General features: G+C 21.9%; 1 protein-coding gene across 3 annotated transcripts in view; it reads right to left on the bottom strand.

Annotated features, from left to right (window-relative positions):
- Positions 1-2,848: 2,848 nt before the first annotated feature.
- Positions 2,849-17,788, bottom strand: part of LOC122498833 (protein Star-like) — a 40,250-nt gene continuing 25,310 nt past the window's right edge. For all 3 annotated transcript variants that reach the window (XM_043606789.1, XM_043606788.1, XM_043606790.1), the window contains 4 exons: positions 11,920-12,139; positions 8,530-8,694; positions 5,262-5,456; positions 2,849-4,333 (listed from right to left, as the gene is read on the bottom strand). In XM_043606789.1, coding sequence (XP_043462724.1) covers positions 4,148-4,333; positions 5,262-5,456; positions 8,530-8,694; positions 11,920-12,139 — 766 coding nt within the window. In that variant the 3' untranslated portion in view covers positions 2,849-4,147. The remainder of the gene's footprint in view (positions 4,334-5,261; positions 5,457-8,529; positions 8,695-11,919; positions 12,140-17,788) is intronic.

Genomic DNA, 17,788 nt, shown 5'->3' with positions numbered 1-17,788 from the left:
ATAAAAATCGAATCACGTGTCTTCCTTTACAGATCTTATTCCACTTCCTTCTATTGATCGTGACCTGAATATATTTTAATTGAACTTCCTGTATCTTCCTTAGTTATTCCATTATTTTGAATTAAATAAATAAAATTCACAAATTCGATAAAATTACATATAAAAATTTTATCATTTTAATTATTATTTAATCATTTCATTTTTAAATTTTTATTAAAATTTTATTTATTATCAAAAGATTTTAATTGCAATTTTCCAATAGACTAATTTACTTTCATAATTTCTAAATTAATTCATTCAAAGCTTGAATAATTTTTGTTAAATATATATTTACCTATTTATTTCTCCTCAGAAATTAATATTTTAAATAATTCCAATGTAAAACTTTTTTGAAATTTAATTCTTTTAACAAATTACAACTGTATAATTGTTTTAAAATTTAATCGTTTATTTTGAAATTTTTAAATAAAATTATTCAAAACTTTAATAATTCTTTTTGAAATTAATAAATAATTATTTTTTTATGTTAGTATTTGAAAATTATTTCATTTTTAGAAAAATTAAAAATTTCAAAGTCAGTCAATTTAGAAATCTTTTAAAATTTAATTATTTCTAAAAATTCATATTTTAACGCTTCTAATATTCAATTATTTTCTGAAATTTGAACTGAAATTCATTTTTAAATTAATTTTTGTTAGAAACTTCTACGAGATTCAATTATTTGAATACAAAAATAAATAATATACTAATTGATTATTTCTTAAAATCGAATTTTTATAAAGTATTTTAGCAAAATTTAAGAAAGTAATTGAATTCTTCTTTCAGAGAATTATAATAAAATTTTTAAGAATAATTGCATTTTTCGAGAAACTTATTTATAATTGTATTCAAAATAATTGAAATCCTGATAAGAATTTGATTATTTATAAAAATAATTGAATTTTTACTAAGAATTTTATTAACATTTTTTAAATAATTGAATTGCTACGAAGAATTTTATTATTTGTGAAAATAATTGAATGCTTGCAAAGAATATTATTAATTTTTTTTATATAATTGAATTTCTGTGTATTTATAAGAATTTTATTATTTGAATAAATAATTGAATTTTTGCAAAGAATTGTATTAAAATTTTTCCAAGGATTTTCGTTAAAATTGTATTAAAAATATATATGAATTCTTATAATAATAAATTTTATTAAAATCCTTAAAAATAATTGACTTCTTCTGAAAAATTTAAAAAAAAATTTTTTGAAATTATTTATTTCTTTCAAAAACTTGTATAAAATTTGAATTTCTGTAAAAATGTTATTACCTATTTATGAAAATAATAAATAAAATGAAAAAAGTTTTTTGGAAAGAATTTTGTTCAATTTTTTTTTATAAATAATTGAATTCTTTTGTGAAATCTTATTAAAATAGTAGATATTGAAAATAATTGAATAAATAAAATATTAAATAAATAATTTGAAATTATAATAAATGAATTGCTCTTTAATGTTTAAATTTTATGAAAAGTGTATTTCAAATAATTGAATGTCTGTGAAAATTTTATTATTTATTTATTTTTATGAAAATAATTGGAGTTTTTGTAAATAATTTTATTAAATTTTTTTAAATGATTAAATTTCTTTTGTGAAATTTTATTTATAGATATTGAAAATAATTGAATTTTAGCGAAGAATTTCATTATTTGGGAAAATAATGTAATTCTTGCTAAAAAAATGTTCCTTCAATTTTTGAAAATAATTGAATCTTTTCAAAGAATTTTATTAAAATTTTTAAAAATAATTTCTTTATTTTAATTATTAGTAAATTTAAAGTAGTGTAAATTCTAAAAAAAGAAAAAGTTTGATAAAGAATATTTGATAAAATATATCAAAAAAATGTATAATAATAATTAATACCTTACATGTCAATTTATTTAATTAAGACAATTTTTTAAACTGAAAAGTTAATCATTATTTTTAACTTAAACCACTTGTCAAAATAAAAATAAAGACGACAGAAATAATACGTTTATATAATTTTGCCAAAGAAATTAGATTTAGAGATATTTTCCTCAAGAAACTTCAATAACACTTGTACTCATACTGATTAATTAAAAACAAATAAATTTTTATTTCTCTCAAAAGTATGCACAGTAGAGTGAATAAAAAAAAAAATATGTCAAGAATTTCAAAAAGAAAACCTCATTAATTAATGTTTATATGATGACCCATTCATAATTCTAAATCTACAGTCTTAAAGCAATTTTCATGTCATCAAATAAGCGTGGGTCAATATTTAACAAGTTCCGATAATAATTTTCTTCATTCTTTGGCTATACATATAACAATAAGGTATTATTTAAACTTCTCACACTTCGATAGAAAAAAACGTGAAGCAAGAAAGAACAAGAAAAATAGAAACGTAAAACTGCATTGGAATTCAATTAATTAACAGCACTTGAAATATTTTTACATTAAGAGCTCATCTTTAAGAAATTAATTATTCAAAACGATTACAATCATCAACACATAAAATTTATTCAAAAAAAAAAAAGAAAAAATGCAAAAGCAGATTAAAAATATTCTCAAGAAATGGCATCCTTTTTGTAATTAAAAGAGAAAAAATTTTATTCTTAAACGAAAGAAAGAAATATTTTTTGCTTCCATAATAAATTTTTTAATACTGAAATATTTCATCATTTAATCCCCTCATGGTTTTATTTTGAATTACCTTCTTTGAAAATTTATAAGTGAATTGCTGCAATTTTAATTTCTAACAATATCCACTTGCGTAGAGAAAACCGCACTGTGGTTATCAAAATCAAATAATGTATTAATTAATTAAAAAGGCATTTTCATTTATTCAAAAATGTGTAATATTAAATTTTATTCTTTCTAAAAAACCAAAAGAAAAAGATCGTTACATTTCAGGTAATAAGTGGAGTGAGATACTCGTATTATCCATTTATCCAATCACGAGTATTATGAAATTTGTTGCATAATTCTTATTTTAATGAAAATATTTAACATAAAATATTAAAAAAAAAAAATTAACCTATATGAAAATATGAGATTATGTTCTTATTGTATATCGGAGATCTATAAAAAAAAAGACCCTCGTGGACGATTGAGTTAATATTCGCTCAATTAATTAATTACCATCATATCAATTAAACGAAAATCTCATTTCAATTGTATGAATCACGCAATTTTACAATTGTTTATATTATTTAATTATGCAAATTAACTTACAAATCTAATAACTTTATTTTATTGTATAAAATAGTCTAATTTTCTTTCAATAAATATAAAAACAGACAAAAAATTATTTATTTAAATAAAATAAATTCACATTGGAAAAATAATAAATAGTTTGAATAATTAATGAACTTTTTCAGTGAATTATTTAAATTTTTTGCTTTTTGGAAAATATCGAAAGATTTTAATAATGATTCGAACTTAAATCGTTAATGACTCTACTTTAATTGCTCTTATAAATTTAAAATATTTAGTTTCAAATTTTTCTATTAAACAATCGATTCTCAATTGTCCACGAGAAAATAATCTATTTAATTGATAACTAACTTAAAGCTAAACGGAAGTTTAAGTATCAGTCACAGAATATTTCGTATCTCTACTTGGGCGTTAATTATTACTTAATTATTAAGATATACTCGCAATACTATAAAATCTCCAACGAAAAAAAAAAGAAAAAAAATATCTTACTTACTAGTAAGGCCCTTATTACAATTTATTTTCACTGGTTATCACTACGTGACACGTGGCACGTCTTTTTCGTGTACAAAAAAAAATGCGCTCTTTATATTTATAATATTTCGTTATTTTCATTATAATACTAATATTATTCATATTAATAAAATAATTTACATTTTTTTCCCCGAAATTTTTTCTTATTTTTGTTCTTAACTCGAGTTACAGAACTAAAGACGAATTCAAAACATAAAAAGTTTTCTTCGAGTTTTCTTTTGAATAATCCTCAAAAATAATTTTGTGCTTGAATTCATCGATTTGTGTTGCTTTTATAATACTAGAATTAATATCATAAATCTTAATTTTCTAGAGAGAGAAAAAAGAAAGAGAAAGAGAAAGAGAATCATTCACGGATTCCACGCAGTTGAAGAAAACTAATATAAGAATTATATTTTCAAGAGTCGGGTGTAGTGGAATATTAGTTTGCCGTTGTCTGAAGATGGGTGAAGCTTATATCTTCTACTGGATAACTTCTCGATCAAACTTTTTGTCTCAGCTTCACCATGATGTGAACTCCAGTGGATCGATAGCACCGAGATTCGAATTTTATCCCAAGGAATTGTGTCCAGCACCTGCAAAAAAATTCATGTTTTTAGATTAAATATTGTATACTTTTCTTCTCACGATGGTAATATACAAACACACATTATATCTTTTATCAAGAGTGGAAGCGTTAAGAAAATTCCATAGAAATTGAAATCGGAAAAAACAAAAAGAAATTGAAAAAAACGTAAAGATAAACAAAAATAAAATATAAAATTATTCAAAAATTAAAGAAATAATATAAACAAAAAGAACAAAAATTTTATTTGATTGAATTTTGTTGAAAATAATTAAATTCCTAAAAAAACATTTTATTATTTATGAAAATAATTCAATTCTTGCAAACGATTTACTAGAAAAGTTTAAAAATATAATATAATTTGAAAATTTAATTCTAATTACTTTTTCAGTTATGTGTCATAATAAGTATTTCTTTAAAAATTACTTAAATTAAAATGACTTGAAATTGTTTACAATAAACAGTGCAATACAACATTCCCGCGCGCTTGCGCGCGGATAATTTAGCTAGTGCCTAATTAATTTAATTCATATAAAATTACAAATCGTAAAAATTTATATTTTTAATGTAATTCCCAATTTTCGAGAAAACACTCTTAGCTAATTTCCAATTAATTTAAATTCTATTCCTCATCCCTCCGCTGATTAGAAGACACGCGGAAAAATAAATTTCAATCCCTTTAAATAGGTATTTAACTCCGAACGATTTTGTTTTCATTCGCATTCTAAAATACTAATTAAAAGAAATTGAATTGATTCGGAATGAAATAAAATGCAGTTTGGAAAAGAACACAGATTCGCTTTAATATAACATTTCGAATTGAGATTTAGATTCGAACAGAAACTATATAATTGGATCGGAAATACTTTGAAATTACCTCGAAATAATATCCATTATATTATCCTGAATAATAAAAAAAAATTAATCACCATAATTACCTGTTGTTCATCTTGAGCATCGGAACTATCCAAGCTGAGATAATCTATAAGCGTGGCGTTATACGCCAAAAGAACACTGTATAAAGGAAAGCACTTAAGTCTCGTGGTTGGAAAACTTTCATCAGGAGTGATGAGACTATTTGGCCCCTCGCCCAATTTTGTCACTTGCACCTCACTTTCTTGATGATATGGTATCTGAAATCATACAAAGGAAAACATTTAGAAAAAAATTAATTATTAATTTCATTTTCACTTGTAAATATTGACACCCCTCATTCATAAAATGCTAAATTAAACATCAATGCAAAACAATTCTTTTTGGATTGGAAAAGAAGTGCAAAATGAAGTTAACTAAAAGATTTGTGAAAGAAAATTCTATTTCAATACTTAGTGGAAATTTTCTAAATTAAAAATTCGAGTCCATAAAGAATTTTTTTCAAGTACTCAATGAAATATACTATTTTATAACACTAACTGGATTTAAAAAAAATTTTATTTTCTAAAATAATTGGTATTAATTTTGAATCAATTTTAGGTTTTAAACTTTTGTTTTATTTTAACACATAAAAACATCTTTGATTCGAAACCCCTTGGCCCTTTATACTCAAATTTGTCAACTTCTTTTACAGTGCTAGAAAGAGAAATTAACTATTCATCAAAAAACGAAAAAAATTTTGAAAAATTAGTTTTAAATATTTTTAAAACTTTATTTTCGAGTTAAACTTGTTTTTACATTTTTATGAATTTTGACAATAAAAGAATTGCCGCAGATTAGGAAAAAGAGAAAAATTAGGGGATTTTATCCAAAACTTCAATAATTGTTAAAGAAAAATTAAAAAACTTATTATTATTTATTTTTCCATACAGAAATTATAATTTCAAATAATTTCACAATGAAACACATTTTGAAATTTAATTTTTTGTAAAAATTGCAATTATAATTATTCCAAAATTCAATTATTTTTTAAAAATTTGTGAATAAAATTATAGGTACAAAACTTTAAAAATTTTTAAACAAAAATAATGTAATTAATAACTTTTAAATAAAACATTTTTATATTTTTATACTTTTGTTAGTTGCTTCCCTTAAATTTTCAAAGAATTTAATTTAAAAATCTTATTAATTCCTAAAATTCCTCTTATAACGTTTTCAATATTCAATTATTTCAATTTTTTAAAAATCATTTTCGAGAATTCAAGTATCTCCTCAAAAAAATGTTAATTACTATTTTTCAAAAACCTAATTTTTTTTTCATAATTTCCAAATTAAATCTTTCAAATTTCAATTATTTTTTAAAAATTTTTGAATAATATTATTCAAAACTTTTAATAAATTTTTTAGGAAGCTTACGAATTAATAATTTTTTATATTTAAATATTATAATACTTTTATAGCATTTAGAATTTCAAAGATTTCAATTTAAATACTTTTTAAAATTTAATTATTTCTAAAGAAATCTTATCACAATTCAACTACGAGAATTCAATGTGTGTATAATTTTGCTATTTGATTATTAGAAGAATTCTAGTAAGAATTTTTAGAAATAATTAAATTTTAAAATATTTCAGATTAAAATTTTTGGAAAATTGCATTTTTGAGTAATTTTAATGAAAAATTCTAAAGAACTTAGTTTCTCGAAAAATTTTAGTTTAAATTTTGTTGAAATTAGTTGAATTTTTTGAATATATCTTATGAAATTAGAAACTTTCACGAATAATCGAAATTTCGTAATATTGAATTAAAAACAATTAAAATTTTTGGTAAAAAATTTAAAATTATTAAAAATTATCAAAAATTCCAAAACCGAATTTCTGAAAATTCAACATTTTTTCTTCTGTTTTACTGCATTTAGCTTCATTATTTTTGTGCTCTTCAAAAATACTTTACTTATTTAATAGTCTCCACCCTTTGGTAAAAAATAAAAAATTATTAAAAATTATCAAAAATTCGAAAAACCGATTTTCTTAAAATTCAACATTTTTTCCTCTCTTTTACTGCATTTCGCTTTATTATTTTTGGGCTCTTCAAAAACACTTTACTTATTTAATAGTCTCCACCCTTTGGCAAAAAATAAAAAATTATTAAAAATTATAAAAAATTCCAAAATCGAATTTCTGAAAATTCAACATTTTTTCTTCTGTTTTACTGCATTTAGCTTCATTATTTTTGTGGTCTTTAAAAATACTTTACTTATTTAATAGTCTCCACCCTTTGGCAAAAAATCAAAAATTATCAAAAATTTGAAAAACCGAATTTCTTAAAATTAAACATTTTTTCTTCTCTTTTACTGCATTTAGCTTCATTATTTTTGGGCTCTTCAAAAACACTTTACTTATTTAATAGTCTCAACCCTTTGGCAAAAAATCAAAAATTATTAAAAATTATCAAAAATTTGAAAAACCGAATTTCTTAAAATTAAACATTTTTTCTTCTCTTTTACTGCATTTAGCTTCATTATTTTTGGGCTCTTCAAAAACACTTTACTTATTTAATAGTCTCCACCCTTTGGTAAAAAATCAAAAATTATTAAAAATTATCAAAAATTCCAAAACCGAATTTTTGAAAATTCAACATTTTTTCCTCTCTTTTACTGCATTTCGCTTCATTATTTTTGGGCTCTTCAAAAACACTTTACTTATTTAATAGTCTCCACACTTTGGTGAAAAATTTAAAATCGTGTTTTTTGAAGGAAATCAGGAAAAAGTTCGGGACTAAAAGCATTTTTTTTGCTTCCTAAAGTCGATCCAAAGCCTGATAATGTTTATATTAATGAAAAATTTTTTCAAATTTTTTTTGGAGTCAATTAAATGGTTCAATTTATATTTGCTTCAAATACTGAAATTATTGTTTCAAACTTCAAATACCTACCATTTAATTGACTCCAATAAATATTATTTGACTCCAATAAATATTATTTGATTCAACTAAATATTTAATTGATAATAGTCAATTAATCGGTTATTTAAATCAAATAAATTTTTTTTTCAGTGTTCGCAACTTTGAGATAGAATTCTCTTGCACTGAATATTAAAATAGAATTTGCTTGCACAACTTTTTTTTAGTTTTTAGAATTGTTTTGCATTGACGAAATGTCAATTTCCTGATTAACTGGACTGTTTGAAATACTTTGACATTGTTTTTCCATAATATTCTCATCAACCGATCATTCATCATGCAATACATAATTCTCTCTTCTATAAAATAATTTTAGCTTGCACTATTCGAAAAAAAAAATGTTTGCAGTGGTGTAAAATAGTTTTAGCTTACCTCTTTAGTGTCTTTGTCGGTGCTAAGACAGGCGTGAAGAACCCTTGTTTTCGGGTTTCTCTTGCTCTTTCGAACATGAAAGGAACTTCGAGGATCCGTCAGCACTATCACTCCTCTCCAATTCAGGGCCGATTCTAACCAGGTCGTTGTTGATGCTGCTCCCATCTGATATGAAAAAGAAAAAATATAATACACTTTTTAAAAAATTTCTCAATTTCACATTTATTTACAAAGTTTTTTCATACCTCGAAGAAGTTTAACAGAATAATCAGAAATATTTTTCAATTCAAATTAAAAAATTTCTACAATTTCTTGATTGACATTGATACAGAAAAGCAAAATAAAATATTTTTCAGCGTAAAAACTATTTATTTTCTAAATAGATGAAATAATTTAAATGCAAGTCTGAAATTCTCTTTTTATTATTTTAATCACAACTCCGTTGAAACTTAGAAATTTCAATATATAATTCAACGTTTGATGCTAGAAAAGTGGTTTTACTTTATTGCATTTAATTTGAAAACATTGGGTAGGATTTTAGCATCAAAGGATTTAAATTAGATTTCCAAAGTGTAGAGAAGGGTTTAAAAGTTTGTCATTTATCGCGGGAGAATTCAATAAAACTTAGAAGTATTTAATTGCTTTAATTTCAGAAATTGAATACACGATCAACAAATTTATGAAATTACTTCTCATCACGGCTCTCATAACATAATGTTTATTTATTATTCCCCTCTATCCAAAAAAAAATTTAATTTATTTTTTATTACTTAATTAATATCCAAACACGACACATTTTTTCTATAGAGGCTAATTAATTAGCAGAGGGTAAATATTGTTTTTCCTAAGTAATTTAATTTTAAAAAGCAAAGAAAAATTCATTTATAATATCAAATTATTTAATTAATATTTTATTTATTCAATTATTTTCAATATTTATTATTTTAATGAGATTTCACAAAAGAATTCAATTATTTATAAAAAAAAATGTAATAAAATTCTTTTCAAAAATTCAATAATTTTCATAAATAATAACATTTTTACATAAATTCTATTATTTAAAATACAAATTAAAAATATATATGAATTCTTAAAAAACCAAATTTTATTAAAATCCTTAAAAATAATTTACTTCTTCTGGAGAATTTCAAACAATTTAAAAAAACAAAAAACAATTCTTTCAAAAAACTGATTCTTGAAAGGAATAAATTGTTTCAAACAATTTTTTTAAATTCTCCAGAAGAAGTAAATTATTTTTAAGGATTTTGATTAAATTTGTTATTTTAAGAATTCATATATTTTTAATACAATTTTAACTAAATTCAATTCATTTAATACAATTCTTTGCAAAAATTCAATTATTTCCACAAAAACTGAATAAAATTATTCACAGAAATTCAATTATTTAAAAAAAAATTTTAATAAAATTCGTTTCAAGAATTCTATTATTTTCATAATAAAATTTTTTGCAGGACTTCAATTATTGTTAATCCAACTTGAAATAAATTCCTCGAAGAATGCAATTATTCTTAAAAATTTTTATTAAAATGCTTCGAAAGAATTCAATTTTAAGAAATAATCAATTGTCCAATAAATTATTTATTTTTGTATTTAAATAATTGAATTTTCGTAAAATTTTGTAATAGAAATTGATTTAAAAGTGAATTTTATTTAAAATTTTAGATAATAATCGAATATTAAATTAAATTTATTTTAAATTTTTATAAATAATTAAATTTCAAAAGATTTTTAAATTAAAGTCTTTGAAAATTTTAATTGTTGTAAAATTAATAATATTTCAATATTTTATTTAAAATAAATTATACATATTTTGAATAGTTTAATTTAGAAATTATGAAAAAAATTATTCTTTTAAAAAATTGTAAATAAAACTTTTTGAAAATAGTTAAATTCTCGTAAATAATTAAAAAAAAGATTTAATTGAAGAATTCAAGTAAAAAAATGGGAAAATAATTGAATTTCAGAAAAATTCAAAAAAAAAATTGAAGTTAGATAAGAAAAAAAGTTAATATTTTTTATGGAACTGAGGAAAATACAGAATCAAATTTTTGTGAATTGACTAAAATGAATTTTTTTAGGCATAAAATTTAATTTTTCGATAGATACTTTTTTCAGTCTTAAAGCTACTTTTGCTACTTTTTTAAAATTAATCATCGAATGCGAAACCTGTAGTATCAATTTTTTAATTTAATTATAAAAGTGATTGAAAGTAATTTTCTGCCTATAAATTGTTTATTAAAATTAAAATTTCTAAGTTTCGAATTCACTGAATAAAACTGAATAATTTAATTTTAATAGAAGACAGTTAATTTTTTTACGAGGATCTTGACATATTTTTTTGAAAATTCTAAACTGTTTAGATAATTTCTAAAATGTGGAATTACAATTTTAAGTGAAAATAAAACAAAACATTGAATTAATTTTTGTTAGGTAATTATAAATGTAAAAAGGGAAACTTTTTTTCGCCGACTTTTCTCTTTAAAAATGGGAACATATTTTCTAGTGACTAATTAATTTTAAAAGAAAAAAATTCTCCGTTCAATTTTTTTAAGAAAAGTAAAAAATTTGTTTAAAAACGAAGCTAAAATCATGTTTTTCTAAATAAAAAAATACGATTTCTTTTATTTAAATCAAATGTTTTCTTGATGTTGGTTTTTTAGTAATGATAATAAAAAATTAATTTTATAATGGGATAAAGAATTTAATTTCCAACAATTTAAACTATTAAAAGCTTTATGTGAATAAAAATTCTAATTTTTTGTCAATAAGAAATATTTGTTAAATATTAGGTTTATTCGTTTCTTATTGATGTAGAAAATTGTAATTTCTATTCAAATGCAACTTTTCATTGTTTAAAATGTTGGAAATTTAATTCTTTATGCTTCCACTAAGTCGAATTTTAAATTTATTAATTTATCATTTTCATATTAAAATCTATAACTAATATTTTTGCAATGAAACTGAAGTTACCATTGTTTTCGTTAACGCAAAATGTGAAAAATTTTCTTTTTCAAGACCAAGAAGCAAGTAATTTTTTATAAAAAGAACTTAATTATTATTTTCATTACAGCAAAAAAAAAAAAAAAATAAAACAAATTTTCAATCCAGTCTGGACAGGAAAGACAAAAGTTACTGAAAATTCCTTTGTTGGATTGTTCTATAAGTCAAATTTGATTTAAAAAAACCTATTTTTAAGTAAAAATTTCATTTAAATCATGATTAAAATAAAAACATGTCTTTGATTTAAATTCAGTTGCTTTAAATCATAACATTCATGTTTAAAAAAGAAAAAATTTAGTATGAAAAACTGAACATGAAAACTTACAGAAAAGAGACTTAAGAATTCGTTAATAAATAAATGTTACCCACTCGATTAATATATTCTAAATAAACTCCGTCTCGTTTCGCCTGAAGAAGTTGAGACACTGCCTTTTCCTCCTCAGTTTGTGTAACATTTAAAGAATCTTGTCTAGTTGTAACCTTCAATTGGACTTCACGAATGTATGCGACCAATTGGGGATTATCCATTGAAACACGGTCCAGCACGTAATCTCTGGTTAAATTTGCATCGAATGCCTGCCTCCTGGAACTAACAATACAATTCATTCGACAATGTTTCACTAAAATCTTAACATTTACAAAAATTCTAAAGGCATTTGAATTATTTCAAAATCAAAATATTCCTAAAATCAAAATTTAAGAAAAATGTAAAATTTTTAAAATAAAAAATTTCGAATTGAATTAACATTGTAAAAGATAAATAGGTATTCAAAATTTTATAACAAAAAAAAACCAATAAAAGTCAATTAAACTTATTTAATTTGAATCGAATTTGCTTTTCAACCAAAATATTTTAGGAAATTTTAATTTTATATCAAAAAGTGAAAAATTTGTTTAAATTACATTTCTGCATGCGAAATTTTTTCGATTTGATTCTTTTGAAATTTTTGCATTTTATCCAAGTGTCATTTGCATAAGGAAAAAAGGCGAAAAAAAAACCTTATTCGACATCATTTTCTTTTCTCCTCTCGTGAGTGTGCATTTCCATTAATCGTTTCTCTAAATTTACCATTTTTCCAGTTCTTTTTTCTAAATTAATATTTTTTGCTTGTATAATATTTTCCTCTTTCTCGTCTTTTTTTCTTCATTCTATTCTCCTTTTGTGTATTATTAAAATGAAAATATGCTACTGCTTCATTTATTTTCTTTTAGTAATTTTTTTCTCTTCGGTATTTCCATTTCATTTTTATTTTTCACTTTATTTCTATACGTGTCTTCGAGCTTGCTTTCTCATTTGAAATATTTTACATTTTTTATACACTAAAAATATGAAAATTTATTATCCGTTTGAAAGGAGTGAAAAACATTGTTTTTCTTTTTGAATGATGAATAAAAAAAGGAATATAAAAAAGAAATATGTTATACAGGAATATTTGGGTGTAGAAGGGTAAATTTTTTATAGCACTGGTTTATTCGATTGCGCACAACACTGAGGGTAAAATAGGTTCGGAAACTCGGTCAGATTAAATTATGAAGTAGCTCTCTTGCTCTGTAGCACTTTTATCTCTTGAAAAGATGAGAGCAACCCTCGACATCTTCGGTTCAAGACCAAGCAGACCCTTTTTTTGTTTTATAACTTCACTTCCGTGCTTTTAGTTAACAGAATTTTCCAGTCTTTTCTTAAATGAAAATCATTAAAAATTACATTTTAAAAAGGTAAAATAAAAAGAAAATGAATATTTCATATATCTCATGAATACAGACGACAAATTAACATTTTTTTATTTGTTTCTCGCTTTCTTCTTTCTCAATGTGTGGAAAACTCTATTTCAACAGAGTAAAGATTGTTTTAAAATTATTTTTGTAATGTATAAACTTATATTATTAATCTTAATTGCAACATTTGAAAAAAACCTACTTTTAGAAAATTGTCAATTCAAGATAAGAAATAAAAGTTATTGAAACACGAAAAGTTACTTTTATCGATAGTTCACATTTTTTTCGAAATTCAAAATCCCTGACTTTTCCAGGTTTTTCAGGTTAAAAAATGTAACATTTCCAGGTTTTTAAAACTACATTATTTGTTGACAACAAAAATATAATTTTGTTTTTCCCTGACTATTCCTAGAATTCCAGATCAAATTCTTACTTTTCCTTCACTCTAAAGAATATTTTGATTCAGTTTAAAAATTATTACTCAGAAAAATATTCTATTACTTCTTTTTTAAAAAAATATTTAATGATTATTATTACCTATTTGAAATTAAACAATTTTGAAAAATTTCTTTGAAAACTTTCAAATTTTTTTGTTTACAATTCAATTTTACGAAATTTCACAGATTATTCGGAAATTTTTCAATCAAATATATATTAGAAAATAAAAACTTCAAATAATTTCAAAAGTTCCAATAAATTTTTTTAAAAAAATTAAATCTACACAATTTTCAGTTAAAAGTATCAAATATTCAAACTTTCAAAGATTATAATTTGAAAGCTTTTCAAAATTCAATATTTACTTCTAAAATTAAATCAATGAAATTATAAATTAACTATTAAATTAGTAAAAACGACTATTTATTAGTAAAATCTTCATATTCTAAAGCAAAAATTCAGTCACTAATTCAAATTAGAAAGCATTTTTACTAATTCAAATTTAGAGTTTAATATTCAATTATTATCTAAAATTTTAACTGAAATGCATATTGAAATAAATTTTTATTAGAAAGTTTTACGAGAATTCAATTATTTAAAAATACAAAAATAAATAATTTATTGAATAATCGAATGTTTCTCAAAATTAAATTCTAATAAAGAATTTTATCAACAAATTTTTAAATAATTAAAATTCTTTTGACAAATTTTAATAAATAATTGAATCTCTGTAAAAAATTTGATTGAATTGAGAAAAGTTTTTGAAAATAATTGAAAGAATATAGCCGGATAAGTATGCAAAAAGTGCCCCCGCATGTATTTTATTTATAATTTATCCATACATTCCTACCCACTTAAAGATAACATTCTGAAAGTTTGAACTCAAAATTCGCTTTTTTGGGGGAGTTATGGAGGGGGAAAGAAAAATCAAAAAATGCGTTTTTCTCGAAAACTACTAAACCGATTTCAATGAAATTTAAATATGTTATAAATGTCAACAAAACAGTTTTAAAAAAAAATTTTCAAATTTTTTTTTCAAAAAAATCCAAAAAAATTTTTTTTTGAAATTTTCAAAAAAAAATTTTTTTTCTTTTTTTAAGAGCGACACCTGCCATTTTTGTACTATTTACTCGTTAAAGTGTCTATTTTCAGAAAAAAATTTTCCTCAATTTTTTTTTGAGGTGCGTGATAGTGAAAAAATATAAAAACCACAAGTGGGTTATGGAGTTATAGAGGGGGAACGAAAAAACAAAAAACTTATTTTTCTCAAAAACTACTGAATCGATTTTAATAAAATTTTAAGAGGTTGTAAATATAGATAAGACGATTTTAGTAAAAAAAATCAAAATTTTTTTTTCAAAAAAAGTCAAAAAAATTTTCTTTTTGATATTTTCAAAAATTTTTTTCAGGGTTATTTTTTGAAGTGAAAACTTTTTCTTTTATTGTAAAAAGTACCTTATAATGTCCCCTTTAACATATATTTTTATTAAATTTTTAAGAAATATAGTTTTTGAGTAAAATGTCAAAAACCATGGTCATGCTATTTGTCACGTACGGTAATGCACATATATGCATATGGGCATTTTTATGTGATAGGGTATAGCCGGATAAGTATAGAAAAAGTGACCCAAATATATTTTTCCTATTCATTCTACCCACAAAATAACTTTTTGAAATTTTTAACTCAAAATTTTGAGTTTTTTGAACTTATGGAGAGAAAAAATCAAAAAACGCATTTTTCTCTAAAACTATTGTATGCATTTTTATCAGTTTTGGATTTGTTGAAAAGACAATTAAAGAGATCAAAAAAAAAATTTCAAAATTTTTTTCAAAAAATCCAAAAAAACTGTTTTTCAAAAAATCCAAAAAAACTGTTTTTTAAAAAATTAAAAAAAATTTTTTTGGTTCTATTAAAGTGACATTTTTATGTATTTTCTCATTTCAGTCTCTTATGTGATCTACTTAATAAAAAAATTTTTCCTGACATGATTTCAGTGTGTGTCACGGTGAAAAACCAGATAAAAATGTACCGGGTAGGGTTTTTGAGTTATTTACTGTTACACACACTGAAATCATGTCAGGCAAAATTTTTTCATTAAGTAGATCACATAAGAGACTGAAATGAGAAAATACATAAAAATGTCACTTTAATAGAACCAAAAAAATTTTTTTTTAATTTTTTAAAAAAGTTTTTTGGAATTTTTTAAAAAAAATTTTGAAATTTTTTTTTGATCTCTTTAATTGTCTTTTCAACAAATCCAAAGCTGATAAAAATGCATACAATAGTTTTAGAGAAAAATGCGTTTTTTGATTTTTTTCCTCCATAAGTTCAAAAAACTCAAAATTTTGAGTTAAAAATTTCAAAAAGTTATTTTGTGGGTAGGAATGAATAGGAAAAATATATTTGGGTCACTTTTTCCATAGTTATCCGGCTATACCCTAACACATGAAATTGCCCATATGCATATATGTGCATTACCGTACGTGACAAATAGCATGACCATGGTTTTTGCCATTTAATCAAAAACTGTATTTTTTAAAAATTTGGAAAAAATATATGTTAAAGGGGACATTATAAGGTACTTTTTACAATAAAGGAGAAAGTGGTCACTTAAAAAAATAACCCTGAAAAAATTTTTTAAAAATTTGAAAAGATTTTTTAAGCTGTACATTGTACCCACTTGCGGTTTTTATTTTTTTTCACTATCACGCACCTCAAAAAAAAATTGGGAAAAATTTTTTTCTGAAAAAAAACACTTTAACGAGTAAATAGTAAAAAAATGGCGGGTGTCGCTCTTAGAAAAAGAAAAAGAAATTTTTTTTTGAAAATTTCAAAAAAAAAATTTTTTTGGATTTTTTTGAAAAAAAATTTAAAAATTTTTTTTTTAAACTGTTTTGTTGACATTTATAACATATTTAAATTTCATTAAAATCGGTTTAGTAGTTTTCGAGAAAAACGCATTTTTTGATTTTTCTTTCCCCCTCCATAACTCCCCCAAAAAAGCGAATTTTGAGTTCAAAATTTCAGAATGTTATCTTTAAGTGGGTAGGAATGTATGGATAAATTATGAATAAAATACATGCGGGGGCACTTTTTGCATACTTATCCGGCTATACCCTTTTGCGAAGAATTTTATTAAAATTTTTGAAAATAATTCAAATTTTGCCAAGAATTTTATTAAAATTTTTGAAAATAATTGAAATTTTGCCAAGAATTTTATTAAAATTTTCCAAAATAATTGAATTCTGAAAAAGAATTTTATTTATTTATAAAGATAATTTAAATTTTTACGAGAATTTTTTTAAACTTTTAACTAGAATTGAATGTTTTTGATGAATTTTATTCCTTTTGAAAATAATTGAATTCTTGAGACGAATTTTTAATAATATATTTCTTTTTAAAATAATTTGAATTAAATTAAAAATTAAAAATGTATTGACAATAATAATTAAATGCTAATAAATAAATTATAGAAAAGCTTTTTAAAATAATTGAATTTCTATGATGAATGTTAATAAAATTATTAAGGATAATTACATTTTTCAAGAAATTTCATTAAAATTGTATTCAAAATAATTGAAATTCTGCGATGATTTTTAATTATGTTATTATTTATGAAAATATCTAATTGAATTATTGTGAAGAAATTTATAAAAAATTTGTAAATAATAGAATTCCTGTGAAATTTTTATTATTTAATTCATTCAAAATTGAATCTAAAATTTCGAATTAAAACCCTTTAAAAAATCCAACTTTGGAATATTTTTAACTTTAAATTATTTTATTCAATCCATAGTTCTGAAAATAAGCTTTTCTTATTTAAATAAATTTGTTAATTAACAAAATATTGCAAACATGTTTATTATTTATTTGAAGTGTCTTATTTCTTGAGTTGAATGCAAAAACAAAATTTGTTATAATCATTAATTTTCTTATTTCAATTGGTTCTCATAGAAAATTTTCTAAAGTAATAAATCGATGAAAATAATTAAAAGAATACTTTTAAAATATAGAAAGATTTGTCAGTAACATGAAATCGACCGGTTATGTAGATTAACGCATATTTTAATTTATGTTGAAACATAA

The sequence above is a fragment of the Leptopilina heterotoma genome, unplaced genomic scaffold (genome assembly GCF_015476425.1).
Source record: "Leptopilina heterotoma isolate Lh14 unplaced genomic scaffold, ASM1547642v1 Lhet_16, whole genome shotgun sequence".
Taxonomy (NCBI): Eukaryota; Metazoa; Arthropoda; class Insecta; order Hymenoptera; family Figitidae; genus Leptopilina; species Leptopilina heterotoma.
Note: the sequence above shows the minus strand (reverse complement) of the source record. Positions and strands in the feature narration are given on the sequence as shown.